We start from the raw sequence: 16966 nt of genomic DNA, 5'->3' as shown, positions 1-16966 counted from the left end.
CACATAAAAATTAGTGTCGCTCTCGCTCAACTTTAGTGTCATATAGCTGAATCATGACCTTCCTTCCACGTGACCTTTCTCTTGGAAGGAAGGATCACGGGGATCAAAAAGATTCACAACAACACGTGCTCGAGAATGGGCAACAAAATTATATGAACAATTATAATAACTAAACTAAAAGAGACCTCACAAAAACACTTAGCAAGCCCAATAGTTGCACACTACATTCTTTTCTTCATAGAGATGGAAGTGTAATAAATAACAATTTAGTGATTATACATTAAAATTTATTACTAATATTTGATTATATGGTTAATTTTTTCATTAAAAGTAAATATCAATCTCTCTAACAAATGGTCAAAAATAATGAATTTGACACGATATTTACAACATATAGAAAAAGTTTTAGATTTTATCGATAATAAATATTGATAACCGCAGATATGCTTCTAGTGATAGAAGTCTATCCGTTTCTACTATAAAATCCAAAATTTTGTTATAGTTGGTAAATATTTTAATTTATTTTACTATTTTAAAAAAATTCCATAATATTTTAGTGTTTATAATTTGTAAATAAATTTGCTTTTCTATCAGTTTATTCATCCATATAGGTAAGAGAATTTGTAAGATATTAATGATATTTTACTAATAAAGGCTAAATTGTTGTCAATTATAAAGTAAATAAATTATGTCATTATTTATCAAAGTTTAACAACTAAATTGCTATAAATATAAAAGTACAAGGACTAAATTGTTACTTAACCACGAGTCTTTTTTTTTAAGTTAAAATATTTATAGATTTTTATTTATATTGTGAAGGTGGTTGAATAATTTTTTTTAAAATCAATCACAAATTGTCACATCATTTACTAAATTAACAATGAAAAATACAAGTAATTGAATTTGGGACTAATTAAAAATTTTGACATATGTCCCAAATTAAAATTGAAGACGTAAATTGGTCAATTCTGATAATTTCACATGTTTTCATCATAATCGTTTGATCAAGTTAATTATTTTGGTGAAATTAAATATTATTTACTCGGTTAAGTTCATTTGAGCCAAAAAAATAAATAAACTTAATTTAGTCCAAAAGCTAAATATAATCCAAATTCATGGAGTTGAGTCCATAAGTCTGGTCTATAGACTAAAAGAGTCAAACGCATAAAGTTCACCAGAGAACTCTTTAAATAGAGAAGTTCTCATTTGTAATGTGGAAAACTTTTTTCTCCAGAATGTCTAAGGAAAATTCTCCCAAGAGCTAGAAGACTTCCTAACTTCTCTGACTCCTAAAGTGTGCTTTCTTTCAAGACTCCAACTTCAAGAACATCACGCTTCCTCAAATTAAGTGTAGGCATTCAACCGATGGTGGAAAACTTTTGACTCCATAAGATTTAGAGAGAGTTCTTTCTAGAGTTAGAAGACTCCTTAACTCTTAATTCTTATTGAATTCTAAATTTAAATTTAAAAAAAATGTAAGAACTTCAACTCTCTTTGTGCATATTTCAAATGTAGGTCTTACTTTTTGTTTTCTACTTTTGAAATTTATGGGTTTTCTTCTTTTACAATTTATTTACTATGGTTCTCATTTAAGTAAAATATTTCAAATCTTACCCAAAATTTTAAAACAAAAACAAAAGTTAACTATATTTTTTAGTTTTCAAGTACTAATACCATGATAGGAGAAATGAGTGACATACAACGTAACCCCTAGAGCCAAACTCAATTATCTTTTATTTTATCTCTATCTCGACTATATTATATTAAAAGAGGTTTATTACAGGTCCCTTTTATCTTTACATATTTCATAAGTTCTAACATTACTCTTTGTCTGGTGGTTGTGAGTATGTGACTTTTCGAATAAAAATTTTTTAGGAAGCGTTTGGAGGAAGAGTTTGGGTTATGGGGGTTTAGGGTTATGATAATATGTATTTGGGAAAAGGGTTAGGTAGATAGTGTTTTGAATTTCTTTTTAGAAATTCAATACACAAATTTCGTATATTTAATTTATCAAATCATCCTAGATTTTGTAAAATAATTTGCCTTAATTTCTTTAAATTCTTTAAGTAATCGTTACATGAGAATAACTTTTTTTTATTAAAAAAATATATTCTAAATCCAATACATAAATTATGTATATTTAATTTACCAAATTCTTCTAGTTTTCGTAAAAGATTTTGCCTTAATTTCTTTAAATATGACATTCATTTTCAACCATTTTTAAGTAATTGTTACATGCGAATAAATTTTCTTGTATGAATCTGACACGGAACCCATCAACATATAAATAAGTGCAAATAACAATTGAAAATACGAAGTACTATAAACAAAAAATAATAATCAAGGCTCTTACCAATTCTAATTTTGTTTTCTAGTGCAAAATTACAGTTAATCTAGTTTTAGGTTTCGCTTCAATTTATTTTAGTCTACTTCTCAAATATTAACTTTAATTTTTATTATTTTTAACCATGATTTATATACTTTTAAAATATTTTTTTTAATCATTCTGCGACAATTATTGCCCAAAACCCATCATCCTACTTTCTCTATAACAAAAGATTTGTTAGGTTAATTTAACCAAACTTAATTTAATAACTAAAATAAAATTATGAAAGTGAAAAAATATATACAAAACGACCTATAATAGGTTTGTTGAAATTACAACACCCATTAATTTTTAATTTAATCAAATAGTCCTTATTGTTTGCTAATTGTTGTAATCAATTTATAATAGTTTGTTAAAATTTTACCTTTTTTTTTATTAATTGACATTCCTTTGATATTTAATCTAATTAACAAAATAAGATGAGGTTGATATTGAGATTGATATCAAAATTTTAATTTCACATATTGATATAAATTCTAACGTAGAGTTGATTGAAGGTAATAAAATTAAAATTTTAATTATGTAATCACAATAAATTATCTAACTCAAGAGTAAAGGAAGAAAAGAAAATTTATAATGTAATTGTACCAAATTCATAACTTAAAAACAAGTCGTGTGTTTAAAATAAAAAGAGAAAAAATTAACAAAGTTCATAAGTATTGAAATTATAAATGAGAAAAAATGGATTAAATAGTATTTAAACTTAAATGGATTAGTTATAAATAAAGAAGATTTTCCCTTCTAACCTAGATCGTAGTGTGAATCTATTCATTAAAAAAACAACCTTTTTCAACCTAATTAAACTTCTATAGAACAAGTATTATAAAATTCTCAGAAATTTCGACAACATTTTTTTTTAATATATGGTTAGTCAAACTTGAAAAGATGTGAAAATTACACTTCTATACATATTGAGATTTTCAGACACAAAATTCCCTCGAGTGTGTCTCACCACACACTCATCGAAACTATTTCAGAGCTCCAAACAAAGTTTATATCCAAACTAGATCTTAGCTACAAAATAATTATACATGTCCATAGCATGACACTCGCTACTTCTAACCACTTCGTATTGGCAATACAAAACTTAAGTATGTACATATATACAAAAAGTGAAAGTCTACAATTAATGACAGGGAACTCAACCAGTGCTTTGTCCTTGACCGCTACCTAAGGGGAAAGAAAACATTTAAATCTAGAGCTAAAACTCAGTAAGTGGCTAGTTTTTTAAAAGTAAAAACTCGTAAAACATGCTCTCAATAATGTTTAAGAAATGCAACGATGATGAAATAATAATTTAAAACGTTATCTTTACATATTACTAATATAAATCCCAAGTATTGCCAACAAACCTGTACCAGATAAGGGTCAATTATAGAAAAGCGCCTAAATATACGATCAATAATAGCTTGCACATGATTCGACGAAACTGAGCTCACACATGTCTAGTACCTACTACAATAGTAGCCTCCATCCAATCCAACTATGATAGAATACTAAATACATGGTCGAGAATAGTTCACACATGATCCATATCCACAAAGGAAAAACACAACCAAACTTAGCTCATGCATACTTAGCACCTACCATAGAGTAGCAACCTCCATCCAATCCAACCATGATAGGATACTAAATACACGGCGGAGAATAGCTCACACGTGATCTATATCCATAAGGAAACACGTAGCAGACTGAGCTCATGCATACTTAGCACCTATCATAGTAGCAACCTCCATTCAATTCAACCATGATAGAATACTAAATACACGGTTGAGAATAGCTCACATGTGATTCATATTCACAAGGAAACATGCGGCCAAACTGAGCTCACACATGCTTAGCACTTACTACAATAACAACCTCAAGATCCGCTTCTATGTGCACACAGAGTCACCCACCGTGGGTTAAGCTAGGTCGAATGTCATATCACAATCCTCCATCCATATCCTCACCTAGGCTCAAGTTCTTCGATCAGGGTCACGACCTCTTTCATCTTTAGAATCCCCTGACAACCATACGTGATACTACGGAAAGACGTTCACATAGCCTTTAGGAAACTCACCAACTTTCTTCCATAAAAATCACATATTTCATGTTTAAAAGTCAAACATGGTCAGAAACACATTTCATAAAGTAGTTTTCAATCCTTAGTCATTAACACATACTTTTAGAGTAACATTTTTATAAAAATTCAAACCATACACATTCTTAAAATCATGGTCATGAGTAAACACATTGTTTCAGCATAAATGAAAACGTAGTTATAACAAGTTTAAACAAAACTTGAAAACTAACATAAATAATTTTTCTATGTCAGAAGTGGGATTTGAACCCACGCCCTCGTTAGAGGACCAGAACTTGAGTCTGGCGCCTTAGACCACTCGGCCATCCTGACTTCTATTCTAAATGATAAAAACAATATTTCTTTTGCATTTTGTTGTTGGATTTTCATATAGTATTAAGCAAAAATCTTAAAAGTCCAATGTTAAGGATTTTAAGAAATATTAATAAAATACCAGCTAAATTTATCAAACACCATTAAACTTTTTAATTTGTTTCAAACATACCTTTAACTTTCATAAATAATTTTAAAACTACTTCGAACTATAATTCCTTTAAAATTTCGAACAAAAATTTAAACTTAAAAATGTATGACGACGTCCTAAAACAATGTGGTGTTCAAAATTTTGTTTGTCATGTGGTGATCACTCAAGATTTCAACGTGAATGAGAGCGAATTTTATTTTTCACCTCGTTTTATGGAAAACCTCAAATTTTTTTAAGAAACGTGCATTGAAATGTTGAAAAAATAACAAACCCCATAGAAGAGATGAGGTAGAGTAATATGATTTGATGGCTAATATTGATTTGAAGGCTACTTTAGTGGGAACACAAATTCTTGAAAGTTGGTGACTATTATTTTATCCTCAACTCTTGAAATGAACATGTTTTTATATTGATTGGACTTTGATAGGTTTAGTCTACAACATATATTTTTAATTTTTTACTTTTCTTTTTGGCCAATTAAACTTTTGTATTTGAGTTTCGAATAAGTTTTTATTTGATACCTAGTTTTAAAATTAATACTTGACTCTTGGGAAATTAATTGACAAAACAAATAATTGAAGTGACAATTAGTTGATGATGGGAAATGTCAACATGTAAAAATATCATTTGGTAAATAAAATATATATGTTTAAATACTTTTTTGATCCATGAACTTTGTATCTTATTCTATATTAGTTTCTAAATTTTTTAAAACGTCTGTCTTAGTCTTTAAACTTTTAGAAATAGTTTACTTTTGGTACCTTTCGTCAAAATTCGTTAACTCTTTAATAGAATGAGGAGATAGTTTCAATATTAGACTTTAAATTGATTGTTCAGACAAGTACCAAAGTAAGCTTTTTTTTAAAGGGATAAAAGCCCTTAGCAACAGAAGATTTTACAAAATCATTCCTTAATTTAATTTGAGTATTCCAAAATATCAATACATTGGTAAAATAATATAGAAACTAATTTTCTTATTATAACTTAAATAATTTAGAAATCCTAAAATACCAATACATTGGCAAAATAATATACAAACGAATTTTCTTATTATAACTTAAAGCATAAGCATGCTTTCTAACTATAGATTAGAGAGAAAAACTTAGTTTGACGCCTCTGAATCTACAAAACCTTCAAATTGGGACACCACTCATCGAAAACCTTACTATCGTCTGAGATTTGATTGGTTTGTGGGAATCAATTGGGATGAAAAAAAGTTTAGAAAGAAAATATTTTGCAGAAAGCATTGGCTTTATTCTTGATTAATTCATTGAAGAAAATTGTTTTCTTCTACTTATTTATAACTTTTTCGTTCCTTTATGGAGTACTCCTTGATCGGGTAGGAAAGGGAGTAAGAGAGAATCATGAAATTCTATTCATTTAAAAAATATTAAATTAATAAAAATTTCAAATCTACCGATTAATTAACAGTTAATTAATTAATTATATTTCATTTAAATCATATTTAATGAATATTTCTCCAATGTCTTATAGTTTTAAATTAATTTAATAAAATAAAATAAAATAAAACTATTCATTCATTCTCCAACTAATTAATAGCTAAATTAAATATTTTATATTTAACTTAAATTAAGTTTGAATCATATTCAAATATAAATTTCTCTTATAACCAATAATTTTAATATGAATCCAATTCACACTAAATTAATAATTTAATTCATTCAAATATTTTATCTCTCATAAATTAATTTTGAATCATATCCAAAATTAAATTTATATAACAAAGTTTAATTAAAATATATTTTATATTATAATGTATGGTGATTCTCAAAGTAAATTTGAACATTTCAAATTGCAACAATTATAAATAAATCTCATTAACCTTTACGAGCTAGGAAAGGGACCTAATGGACCTACAAATTAGAAGCTACAACGATATGAAATTAATTGGCTAAATTCATAATTAATCAATATTCGTTAATTGTGTGTACACTCTACTAAAGACTCACATTTGAACTCTTCTCACTGTAGATATATTTTTGTGTCCACGGATATAGATCAATAACAGTAAACTTTCACAAGTGTTTGTAATACCACTTGGATCAAATTCTCATTTTACCACTGGGTTACGTCTAATAAATATTAGTGCTCTTCTAATGAACAACATGTTTATGGTCCAACCAATAAATAGAAAGCCCTCTTGTGCCATTGAGAGAGTAGGACCTTTTGTTCAAGTCTCGAAAACATCATTTAAAGGAACACTCATCTATTTACCCTAAAGTAGGAAATAAGGGAACACTCATATTTATGTTCCTAGCTCTCCATTCGGTCTTGTCCCTAAACTGATAAGCATATTGAGTCAACGATCTGACCACTCTCACTCGTACAAATCAAAGAAAAATTCCTCGCAAACAAGAGTTCATAATATACTCAAGATTAAGACTAAGTTACCATAGGTCATCCTAATGAAATAGAAACCTAACTAGTTAATAGAGTTAGATCTAGTGGTTACTATTTTCTGGTCTAGTCTTATGCAAACTAATTGCACAAAATACCTTCACTTGCATGTCAACTACACGAACGCGTTAGATCATTACGTTTGTATCAAATATAAAGTAGGTCGTATCTATAGTGTTACCAGAATAAGGTATCAAAAATTGATCTCGAACAATGATCATTATATGTCTCTACATATTGTTCAAAATTCAACAAACAGCTTAAGATTTTAGTTTATTGGATTTGGATTATTAAAATTAATAAAACTAATAATATAATCAATTACATTTATTATAATAATAATATTTTATTAATAATGGTCAATGAATTATATTTACAATCTACGAGTTTTATAACATAAATCCCAACATATTTTAAAAGTTCAGAGTCTAAAATTGTCACATTTTATTCATGAAATCGGTTGGATTGATATTAGTCTGGATACAGCAAAATAATTCTATTATATCTAAGAAGTACATTAGATCTAATAAGTACCTTGTGTCAGAATTGAGAAATTCTATAGCTCCAATCTTTAGTATTATCTTATTTATTACCTGGGTCTACTATTTAGGCAGAATACCGTCACCCATTCCACTGAAAGAAACCTCAAAAACCTCAGAAACGGCGGAAACGGAGGAAAGCGAGGAAGAAACAGATGTAGAAATAGAAACCACTTCCGAAACGAAGGGGACTAAACAGGAACAAGAGGGATCCACCGAAGAAGATACTTCTCCTTCCCTTGTTCAGAGTCTAAAATTGTTGTTATTAAAAGTTTAATGGTCAAAGTAGAACAATATACAAAATTTAGAGACACAAGTAGGATTTAAACCAAATGTATATTATCTTATTTTCGTATGGTATAGCATATATATTCTTCTTCTCTCCCTTTTGTCTTCTTTCCCAATGGCCAAAATAATTATTTCTCAATCATCTTCTTCTTCGGCCAAATTTCAGCGTTGTGGTCTTCCTTTTGGACAACCCTACTAACTACTTTATTCCTTTTTTTTTTACTTTTGTTTTAAGCCTGAAATGCAATTTCAATTTCAAATGTATAGAATGAAAATCTTATTTCAAACTAGATCTGAAACAAAGGCCTTGTTTTCCACATCAAATCTAAAATGTAAACAACTATTGGTTCATGATTCCACATCATATCTATGGAGGTTTATGCGAAGAAGATGAAATATATGAAATAAGGGTTATATATGTAATATATGATCAAATCAAAGCAAAGCTCATTTTTAATTTGGACGACATACAAATAGCTATAGAGGTTTTTGAGAATATCAAACCTTTCAGCTTTCGGCCTGCACGCCTTTGTCTCATTCGTGGCTGTCAACACTACTGTTCGTCGGATCATGGATTCAAGTAAGGATTAATTGTGCTGGATGAATGTTATTTATGGTTGTTCTTGAAGTGATTTTTTGAATACATGTTAAGTCTAGGCTTGAATTTAACGATTCTCAGCCATTAATTGCATTTCATGTTAAATACAAGTTTTTGGAAGAAATTAATTGTTGATGAGCTGACGAAGAGTGATTTTAAGCCGTTTTTGGCACAAATTAGGTAAGAATCTAAGCTTTCTTGACTAGGTCTTGAGTACCCATTGAATTTTGGTAATAATATTGAATAACTCATGGGGTGGTGGATCCTAGATTTTGAAGTTGGGAGATCGTTAGTGGACTATTCCACAAAGTTACGATTTTGATAAGCTATTGGTAGGGTTGTAGGTAATTTTATTGAGCGTTGTTACAGTTGCTGAATGCCCATTTAGTTTTAACATGAACTTGCAGAAGTTATCCATCCTTAATGTTTTGGATAAGTTTATTGTGTTTCCTTTAAAGTTTTTGAAATACCCATTGGTGTAGGCATGAGTTTATGGATTATTAAAATAGGAGATTTTGAGGACTTCAAATAGTTTTCCAAACAAGATTGGCTTGGGTTGGTACTGTGTGGCCTTATTAAGAAACTGTTAAGTTTGCATGTCATTGTTGCATGAATTGTTGTTATTATGATTTTAATAAAACGTTATTGATTATATTATTAGTTTTATCTTAATAACTTTAATTATTATGATTTTAATAAAAATATCATAAGTTGTTTCATAAGTCTTGAACAGTAGAGACACTATGGTAAGCAATCGTTTAGATCATATAAATGTGATATTTTATGAAAATATCTTACCGACTTTATGAACTTTTCATTGGTGTCGTAAATATTTTAGAAAAGATGGTGTTGCATAGGGAGAATGTTTATATACCTATTTTTTACCCCTACATTATTTTCATATAGTCAGTGTCAGAAGTGGGATTTGAACCCACGCCCTCGTTAGAGGACCAGAACTTGAGTTTGGCGCCTTAGACCACTCGGCCATCCTGACCTATATTTTAAATGATAAAAACAATATTTATTTTCCATTTTGTTGTTGGATTTTCATATAGTATTAAGCAAAAATTTTAAAAGTCCAATCTTAAGGAAAATGTCAATGTCAAAGAGAAAAAGGCTATATATGGTATCAATTTTAAGAAATATCAATAAAATACCAATTAAATTTATCAAACACCATTAAACTTTTTAATTGGTTTCAAACATACTTTTTTGCAGTATTACCCTTCAACTTTCATAATCATTTCAAAACTATTTTAAAGTATAAATCCTGTAGAATTTCAAAACTATTTTAAAGTAAAAACTGTGGTGATCAAATTTTTGTTTGTCATTAATTCCTACCACACTATTTCATATGATGACGTTAAATTTCAAGCGATACATTATTGAAATATCACAATAATTTCAACGTATCAACAAGGTTGGTAGACTGAATGAGAGCAAATTTTATTTTTCTCCTCATTTCATTGTAAACCTCAAATTTTCAATGTTTCGAAAATGTGGATTGAAATGTTGAAAAAATATCAAACACTAGGTCAAAATATTGGGATTAGAGGAGAAAACATGTAAGCTAAAATGATTTGATGGCTAATTAGTGATAATTTGAATGATTACCAAAATGATACTGTTTTGAAAACTTATTACCTAAATATGCTAGTTTTGAAACTTTTTACATAAATAGGGTTGATTTTGACATTTATATATATATATATAAAAAATGACGAGTCTTCTAATTAAAAAAAAAAAAGTTAAAAAGATTGATTTTGAGATCAATATTCTGTCCCAACACAGGTCTCACACCTCCCCAAGTAGCGGTCAAGCTCTAGACTTCCCTTGAGCGTCTTGCAATACAAGAAAATGGTGATCTCCCAACGCACAAACGCGTTACACGAAAATGTGTTGGAAAAAGATCTCCTGACACATAAAAGCCTGTTGAAATCGAGGTTGAAAAAATGTGTCGAGAGAGAATCTCCCAACGCACAACATTATGCGTCAAGAGATCGAGGAGAACTCCCGACGTATGGATGACATCGAGAGTTTCCCATGATCTCCTGACGCATCGTGTTGTGCATCGGGAGATCCTCTTTTTTAAAAAATATATATATTCCATTATTAAATGGAATGTATATATATGGCTTACCCTGCATAATACTCTTTTTATGGCTACATCTTCACTTGTTTCCAAACACTTAATTTGTAACATCGTACATGTGAAATAAAATGCATAGTCATTGCTAATAAGAAATGTGTACGCTCATTAAATAATCCACAAAAGAAAGAGAAGAGGTTTAAAATCTTTGTTATCAAGGTCATAGAAATGAACTCCATGATCTAAACAAAACATACTTTTGTAGTCTTCTAAGTTAAAGATGACATAAAACTCATTGCTTTGGCCCTGAAAAATAATGATAGAAAAGCAATTAGTAATTCAAATCAAGTATCTACGACGTAGTTACAATGAAACTTGGACGTAGCTACATATGGGTGCCGTCAAACATAATTATTTATGTTCTTGTATTGTTACTACATATAAAAGAAAGAAAGATGCAAAATTTAGAACCATAGAGGAACTTCAAAGTGGTAGTTCCAAACTTCAAAACAATGAAACTTTAATAAAAACATTGTGTAATCCAATTTGGGGTCCAAAATGAAGTTTTTTGGGACGAAAGGTTGGACAAGCTGCCTTCAGACAACTATGCTCAAAGTTATGGACAACTACGCTCTATATTTGAGTTTTATGTTATGTGAACACAAAACACAAATATGTAGGGAATCTTCCAATGCACTTTGAAAGGGTTGAGAGATCCCCCTATTCCAATGTCATAAGTGAAACATCATAAATAACTCCATCAATTCCTGACGTTTCACTTTTTAGCATCAGAAATGTTTGACACCTCTTTATTAGAAGGTTATTTCTGTCATAAATTTTGGAAAATTGTACTAATTTCTCATTTTCTTGAAAGCAATAATTTCTCCATTCATAAATTTTATTCTACTTATTTCAAATATTAGAGTGAAGAAGGGTAAAATAATACATTTTACTTTAAATTTAGTGACTGTTTTTACCCAAAAAAAACCTATTAACTTATTTATAAAAGAAGCAGATGAAAGGGGTTATTAGACCTCCCTTGTTTACATAGGGTTTCCATGGGCCCTTAGTTTAAGAAACTTAAACAATGAGGGAAAATAAAAATGTCAGAAGTGGGATTTGAACCCACGCCCTCGTTAGAGGACCAGAACTTGAGTCTGGCGCCTTAGACCACTCGGCCATCCTGACTTCTGTTTTCTTAACCAAAATAATAATTATTTATCATTTCCATTCTTGGATTTTCATAACAAAAAATAAACCCAAATCTTAATTTGTTTTAATACCGTTTTTTAAGGGTTTAGAGTTTAGGGTGATCAATCATGATTGAGATTTTATTCCTAATAGAATGAATTGTAAAATTGTAAAAATGCCGTAGAATTCGTACTTTTGTGAGATTGACGTATAAAAAAATGTTAGAATTCGTACTTTCGTGAGAACTAAGTCTCCAATCACATACTTAATTTCAAAAAGGTCTATTTAGTACAAAACTCTCATCAAATTCACTATAATTACAATAGTTTCTTGGTGTGCAATTTCTTTGGTAGGTAATAGTTTTAGTTTTTCACATAAATACATATTTATATTGAAAGTTTTTTTTGATCTTAAACTTATATTTATTTAAGACATGTTTAGAAATGATCTTGAAATTATTAAAATTATTCGAAAACACGTTATTAATCATTCAAAATCGATTTTAATCATATAAAAATTATGTTAGGTTTATGGAACATGATTTCAAGTGATTCTCAACAATTTCAAAATGCAAATCTTTAACAATTTCAAAGTGCAAATCTATTTATATAGCTAGTAACTATATTCTTTCTTTCTTACGAGGTGATTTGGATTGTAGATAAAAAAATTGATAATTAATAATAATGTTTTGTATTAAATAAGTTAAACATAGCATATAATATGTTTGTGTTTAAGAAATAAGTTAAAATTAATAGTAATAAATACTTTATATTAAATTATTAATTAATTAAGCTATAATTTGAGACATAAGAATGAGTTTAGAAGTTCCATGAAAAATAATCTGTGATTTAGAAAACATAATTCAGTGAAGGAAACAAGGCTGTTAAATATCCCTTTGGATTTCATAAGAAAGTCTACATGGACCTAACAGATATTCATCATCTGATTGCAGATTACCAAATGAAATGTGATCAACCTAACAAATGCCAACCCAACCAACCCGATTGATAGGATTCTATTGACTAAAACAGATTTTATTCATACCATTAAGTTTACCATAAGCTATGAGAAAATTTGGAAGTTGACAAATCAAAAGTAAAATTAAACTCCTACTGTATTTACTGAACAGACAACAAGATGAACAAACAGTTGATAGAATTACCATTAGCACAAACTCATGTAGTGGCAGTCGAAAAATACTGTTACAAAATACCAAAGCATTTGGTATTACACAATTTACATACACCAATCTGTCATTTTAGATTTCTAGTATTTCCCAATCCAATTCACTATTTTGAGTGAAAAAAACACTATTACTCCCCCCCATAATACCCTATTCTTCTCATTCTTAAGCTGTAAATATTGTAGCATCACCTTCTATGTGCAATTTGTGTCATAGCTAGCAAGTCCCAATAATTCTGGTCCTTCCATTCTAGGGTTATTCTCAAAGCTGCATCAAAAAGAAACTTATTCATTAGTTTTTTCTTTTTTCAAGGAAAAGGATACAAGACTCTGAAATGAAAAGAGACTAGTGCTCAAGGATACAACAAGAAATAAAGATAACTTCTTATTGATTAGTTAGTAGTCAGTTGTCAGGGAAAAGGAAAAAACAAAAGGAAGAATATGGAGAGAGGGATTGAAAGAAACAAAGCATATTGTTTACATGGACAGAAATCATGAGAATCAGAATTAACATCACGACCTCAAAGAAAAGAGTAAACGACAATATAAACAATGCTACAGCAAGCAGACAATGTGCACATGGAGTATCTAAGATTTAGGAATTAATTCTGCAGCCTTTTATCACAGTCTCCAAATCCAACATTACTTCCAATCATATAAGTGGTAGGCCCAATACTCAATAGTGAGATTTACCCCAGCCAACCAATTAGAAGCTCAAAAGTAGTGAAGGGTAGTTGAGTAATAAGAGAAATGGCTCCTAGTCATTTGTTGTGTGGTTAGGCAAAAGTGTAGGGGGGAGGAGGAATAGTGATTAGTTAAAAAAGAAGTTCCAGAAAGACTAGGAACCAGAAAGATTGCCTTGTAAGAAAGGAAGACCTCTTGTAGCACCTTCTGATAGGAAATAATTGCCCTAACTTATAAAACCTGTAGAGCCATTTCCATTTTCTTACCTTAATTGGGTAAGGATCTATTGATAATTTACTGAACAGTTAACACCATGTATGAGAAGTTATATAATGAAATATATCTACTACCAACGTCGGTTTCAGACACTAATTTTGATTTAAGCACAGAAGTAAAAGGGGGATGAAGTCCACATGTTATGATGAAAACAGAATATCATTCATTTTATTCTCTTTTCCCACTTTGGATAGATGTTAGCAAGAGACAGTTACTCAGCATTATAAACTTTTTATGCACTTCAAAATATGAAATAGTAAGTGAAAAGAAATGGAGAAGGAAAAAAATTCAAAGGCCTACTTGTTTAAAGGTATGTGCTCAAATGGTCCACTGGTTGGTATGGTCCCACACAAGTTATTACTTGAGACATCCCTGAAGCAAAGGAGACACATCTCATCATAAACCAATCACATGGCATGGCACAAAACTTCAACCAGAGTTGTATACAAAGACTTACACAACTTTAAGGCTTGTAACTCCAGTAAGTTCTCTCGGGATTGGTCCATTTAATCGGTTATCATTAAGCCGTCTGCAAACAAAATAAAAGTTCAGACAAAAGATTGTGAAAAGAAAGGGTCACTGGAGAAAGCATTCATTCAGATTTTACTTCCCATCCAAAAACACAAAATTGATAGCCATTGGTTTCACAATCCTAGCATCAACTACCAAGTAGAAGTGGAAAGATACTTTTCTTTAAAACATGGAACAATAACTTTTTGTAAGATTATGATCTATAATTATAAAAAAAACTGTTAGCCAATAAAAATTGGAGTAACAAAGAACATAAAACATCTAAACCAACATAACCAAGCTAAAAAAAATATGAGTAGCGTGAATGGAACTCACAAGAACACAAGAGATTTCAATTTCCCCAAAGAAACTGGAATTCTTCCAGTGATATTGTTGTTATATAGGTCCAAACTGATGAGGCTCTTCAAGTTTCCAAGCTCATCTGGAATAGTTCCATGGATGTTGTTTTTGTAAAGTTCCCTACATATTTAGTCACAGCAGCATTAAGAAAATCAACAATCAGAAGATCCACACATGTATAATTAATATATCCGACAAGCTTTAGATACCAGCCCTTTCTTTTTCTTTTTTTTCCACATTATGAACAAGGAAAGCAAGGAGACACTATTCAAATTCTCTTAGATAGACCCTCATGAAGAGAGATAAGAAACGGGTAATTGGGAAAATGGATAGAAGAGATGCAAACATGAGGCCCATGCAACTGAACTTTGTGCTGTGTGGGGTTAGAGTGGACGATTGTAAATACTCGTACAAGGAAGTATAAGAGTTAGTACAAATTGGTAGTAGTTTGGGACATGGGAGAGAGAAACAATCCAATTCTCCACGGTCACATTGTACTTCGTGAGTTCCTCCTGCTAGTCAATGAAACTATACAAAACCACTACGCACTAATCCAATTCTCCTCAACCGCTGCCACCTTATTCCTAATTGGAGTATGATTTTGTAATCCCATTTTAACGTGCTCTTCTGAATAAACTTCGAATTATTTCATTCATCGATGAAATTATTTCTTATCCAAAAATAAATAAGAAAATCATGAATATCTCTTTCAAATAAAATCTACGAAAAAACAATTTTAAACACTCGTATACATTTATTGTCAAATCCTATCATTCAAAGAACATAAGCAAAGTAAACTAGAAACCACATACAAATATTGCAGATGCTCAAGCCTTCCAAGTTCAGGAACAAGATGTCCAGACAAATTAGAATTCCCCAAATCCCTGAAAATCAAAACCAATAATCTAATCAAACAATTACCCAAATGGGTAAAATTCCACTTCCTTCTTGAAATATTACAATTCGTCAAATTTCACAAACAACCCATATAATAAAATACAAAAAACAAGAGTAAGTATTACAATTCGTCAAATTTTACAAACAACCCGTATAATAAAATACAAAAAACAAGAGTATTCTAAATAAAGAAAACAGTTAGCAATGAAATAGGAAAAAAAGAAAGAAAAACCGTACACTCGGGTAACGCGGTTATCCTGATTACAAGTGATATGGAACCAAGTACAAGGGTTGACGAGAGTAGGATCCCAACTCTGAAGAACGTTATCGGGATCGGAGAAGCTGCGACGGAGAGTGTAGAGAGCATCGCCTTCGGAGTTGGAAAAGGCAAGAGGAAAAAGGGAAGTTAGGGTTAGGGAAAGGAGAAAGAAGAAAGTGGAGGAAGTCCAGAAGCGAGTCGCCGACATGGCTAACCCTGAGACTGGAAGATTGAAGAAAAGGGGCGCAAAATTAAGTGGATTAATTGAAGATTTTGAAAGGGGAAATTGGAGAAATTTGTTGAGAAAATTTGAATCGGAGAAATGAAAGATGGAAAAAGGAGAAGGAGGAGAAGGAGAAGAAGAAGAAGAAGAAGAAGAGGAAAGTTGGGGTTTTTTTTCCTTTTTTCTGTAGGCTTTGGGAATGACAACGTAAAGAAAACGTGAATGACTTTCTTGAGATTCTCTTTTTCCTTTTTCTTTTTTCTCCTTTAAAATAACTTATCTATTACCTCAACATTCTAACACAATTTTTCAACCAAACTCTCCTCAAACTTAATCAATTTTATAAATATTCCTATTATAATTGATAGTTTTATTTAATTTTTCAATCTTTCATACTCTTTCAACAATTTTGAAATAAAATTACACCATATACACTCAATTTTAACTTATAATAAAAAGAATAAAGTTTAGAAAATAATGATTAGGTTACACTCGCACCTAAACAATAATTATCTTTTAA

General features: G+C 30.1%; 1 protein-coding gene and 3 non-coding genes across 4 annotated transcripts; all 4 read right to left on the bottom strand.

Annotated features, from left to right (window-relative positions):
• Positions 1 to 4697: 4697 nt before the first annotated feature.
• TRNAL-CAA lies at positions 4698 to 4781 on the bottom strand. The gene has a single exon. It is a non-coding gene; the product is annotated as a tRNA-Leu (tRNA).
• Positions 4782 to 9685: 4904 nt separating this feature from the next.
• TRNAL-CAA lies at positions 9686 to 9769 on the bottom strand. The gene has a single exon. It is a non-coding gene; the product is annotated as a tRNA-Leu (tRNA).
• Positions 9770 to 11968: 2199 nt separating this feature from the next.
• On the bottom strand, positions 11969 to 12052 carry TRNAL-CAA. The gene has a single exon. It is a non-coding gene; the product is annotated as a tRNA-Leu (tRNA).
• A 1141-nt stretch (positions 12053 to 13193) lies between these two features.
• LOC101206297 (leucine-rich repeat protein 1) lies at positions 13194 to 16713 on the bottom strand. The gene is made up of 6 exons (XM_004144062.3): positions 16202 to 16713; positions 15880 to 15951; positions 15044 to 15187; positions 14655 to 14726; positions 14498 to 14569; positions 13194 to 13505 (listed from the first exon to the last, which is right to left on the bottom strand). The coding sequence occupies exons 1-6, from the start codon at positions 16429 to 16431 to the stop codon at positions 13433 to 13435; spliced, it is 663 nt and encodes a 220-aa protein (XP_004144110.1). The 5' UTR covers positions 16432 to 16713; the 3' UTR covers positions 13194 to 13432.
• Between the last annotated feature and the right edge of the window lie 253 nt (positions 16714 to 16966).

Source organism: Cucumis sativus, chromosome 1 (assembly GCF_000004075.3).
Source record: "Cucumis sativus cultivar 9930 chromosome 1, Cucumber_9930_V3, whole genome shotgun sequence".
NCBI classification, from domain to species: Eukaryota; Viridiplantae; Streptophyta; class Magnoliopsida; order Cucurbitales; family Cucurbitaceae; genus Cucumis; species Cucumis sativus.
The sequence above is the reverse complement of the archived record's forward strand: the minus strand, read 5'-3'. Positions and strand labels throughout refer to the sequence as shown.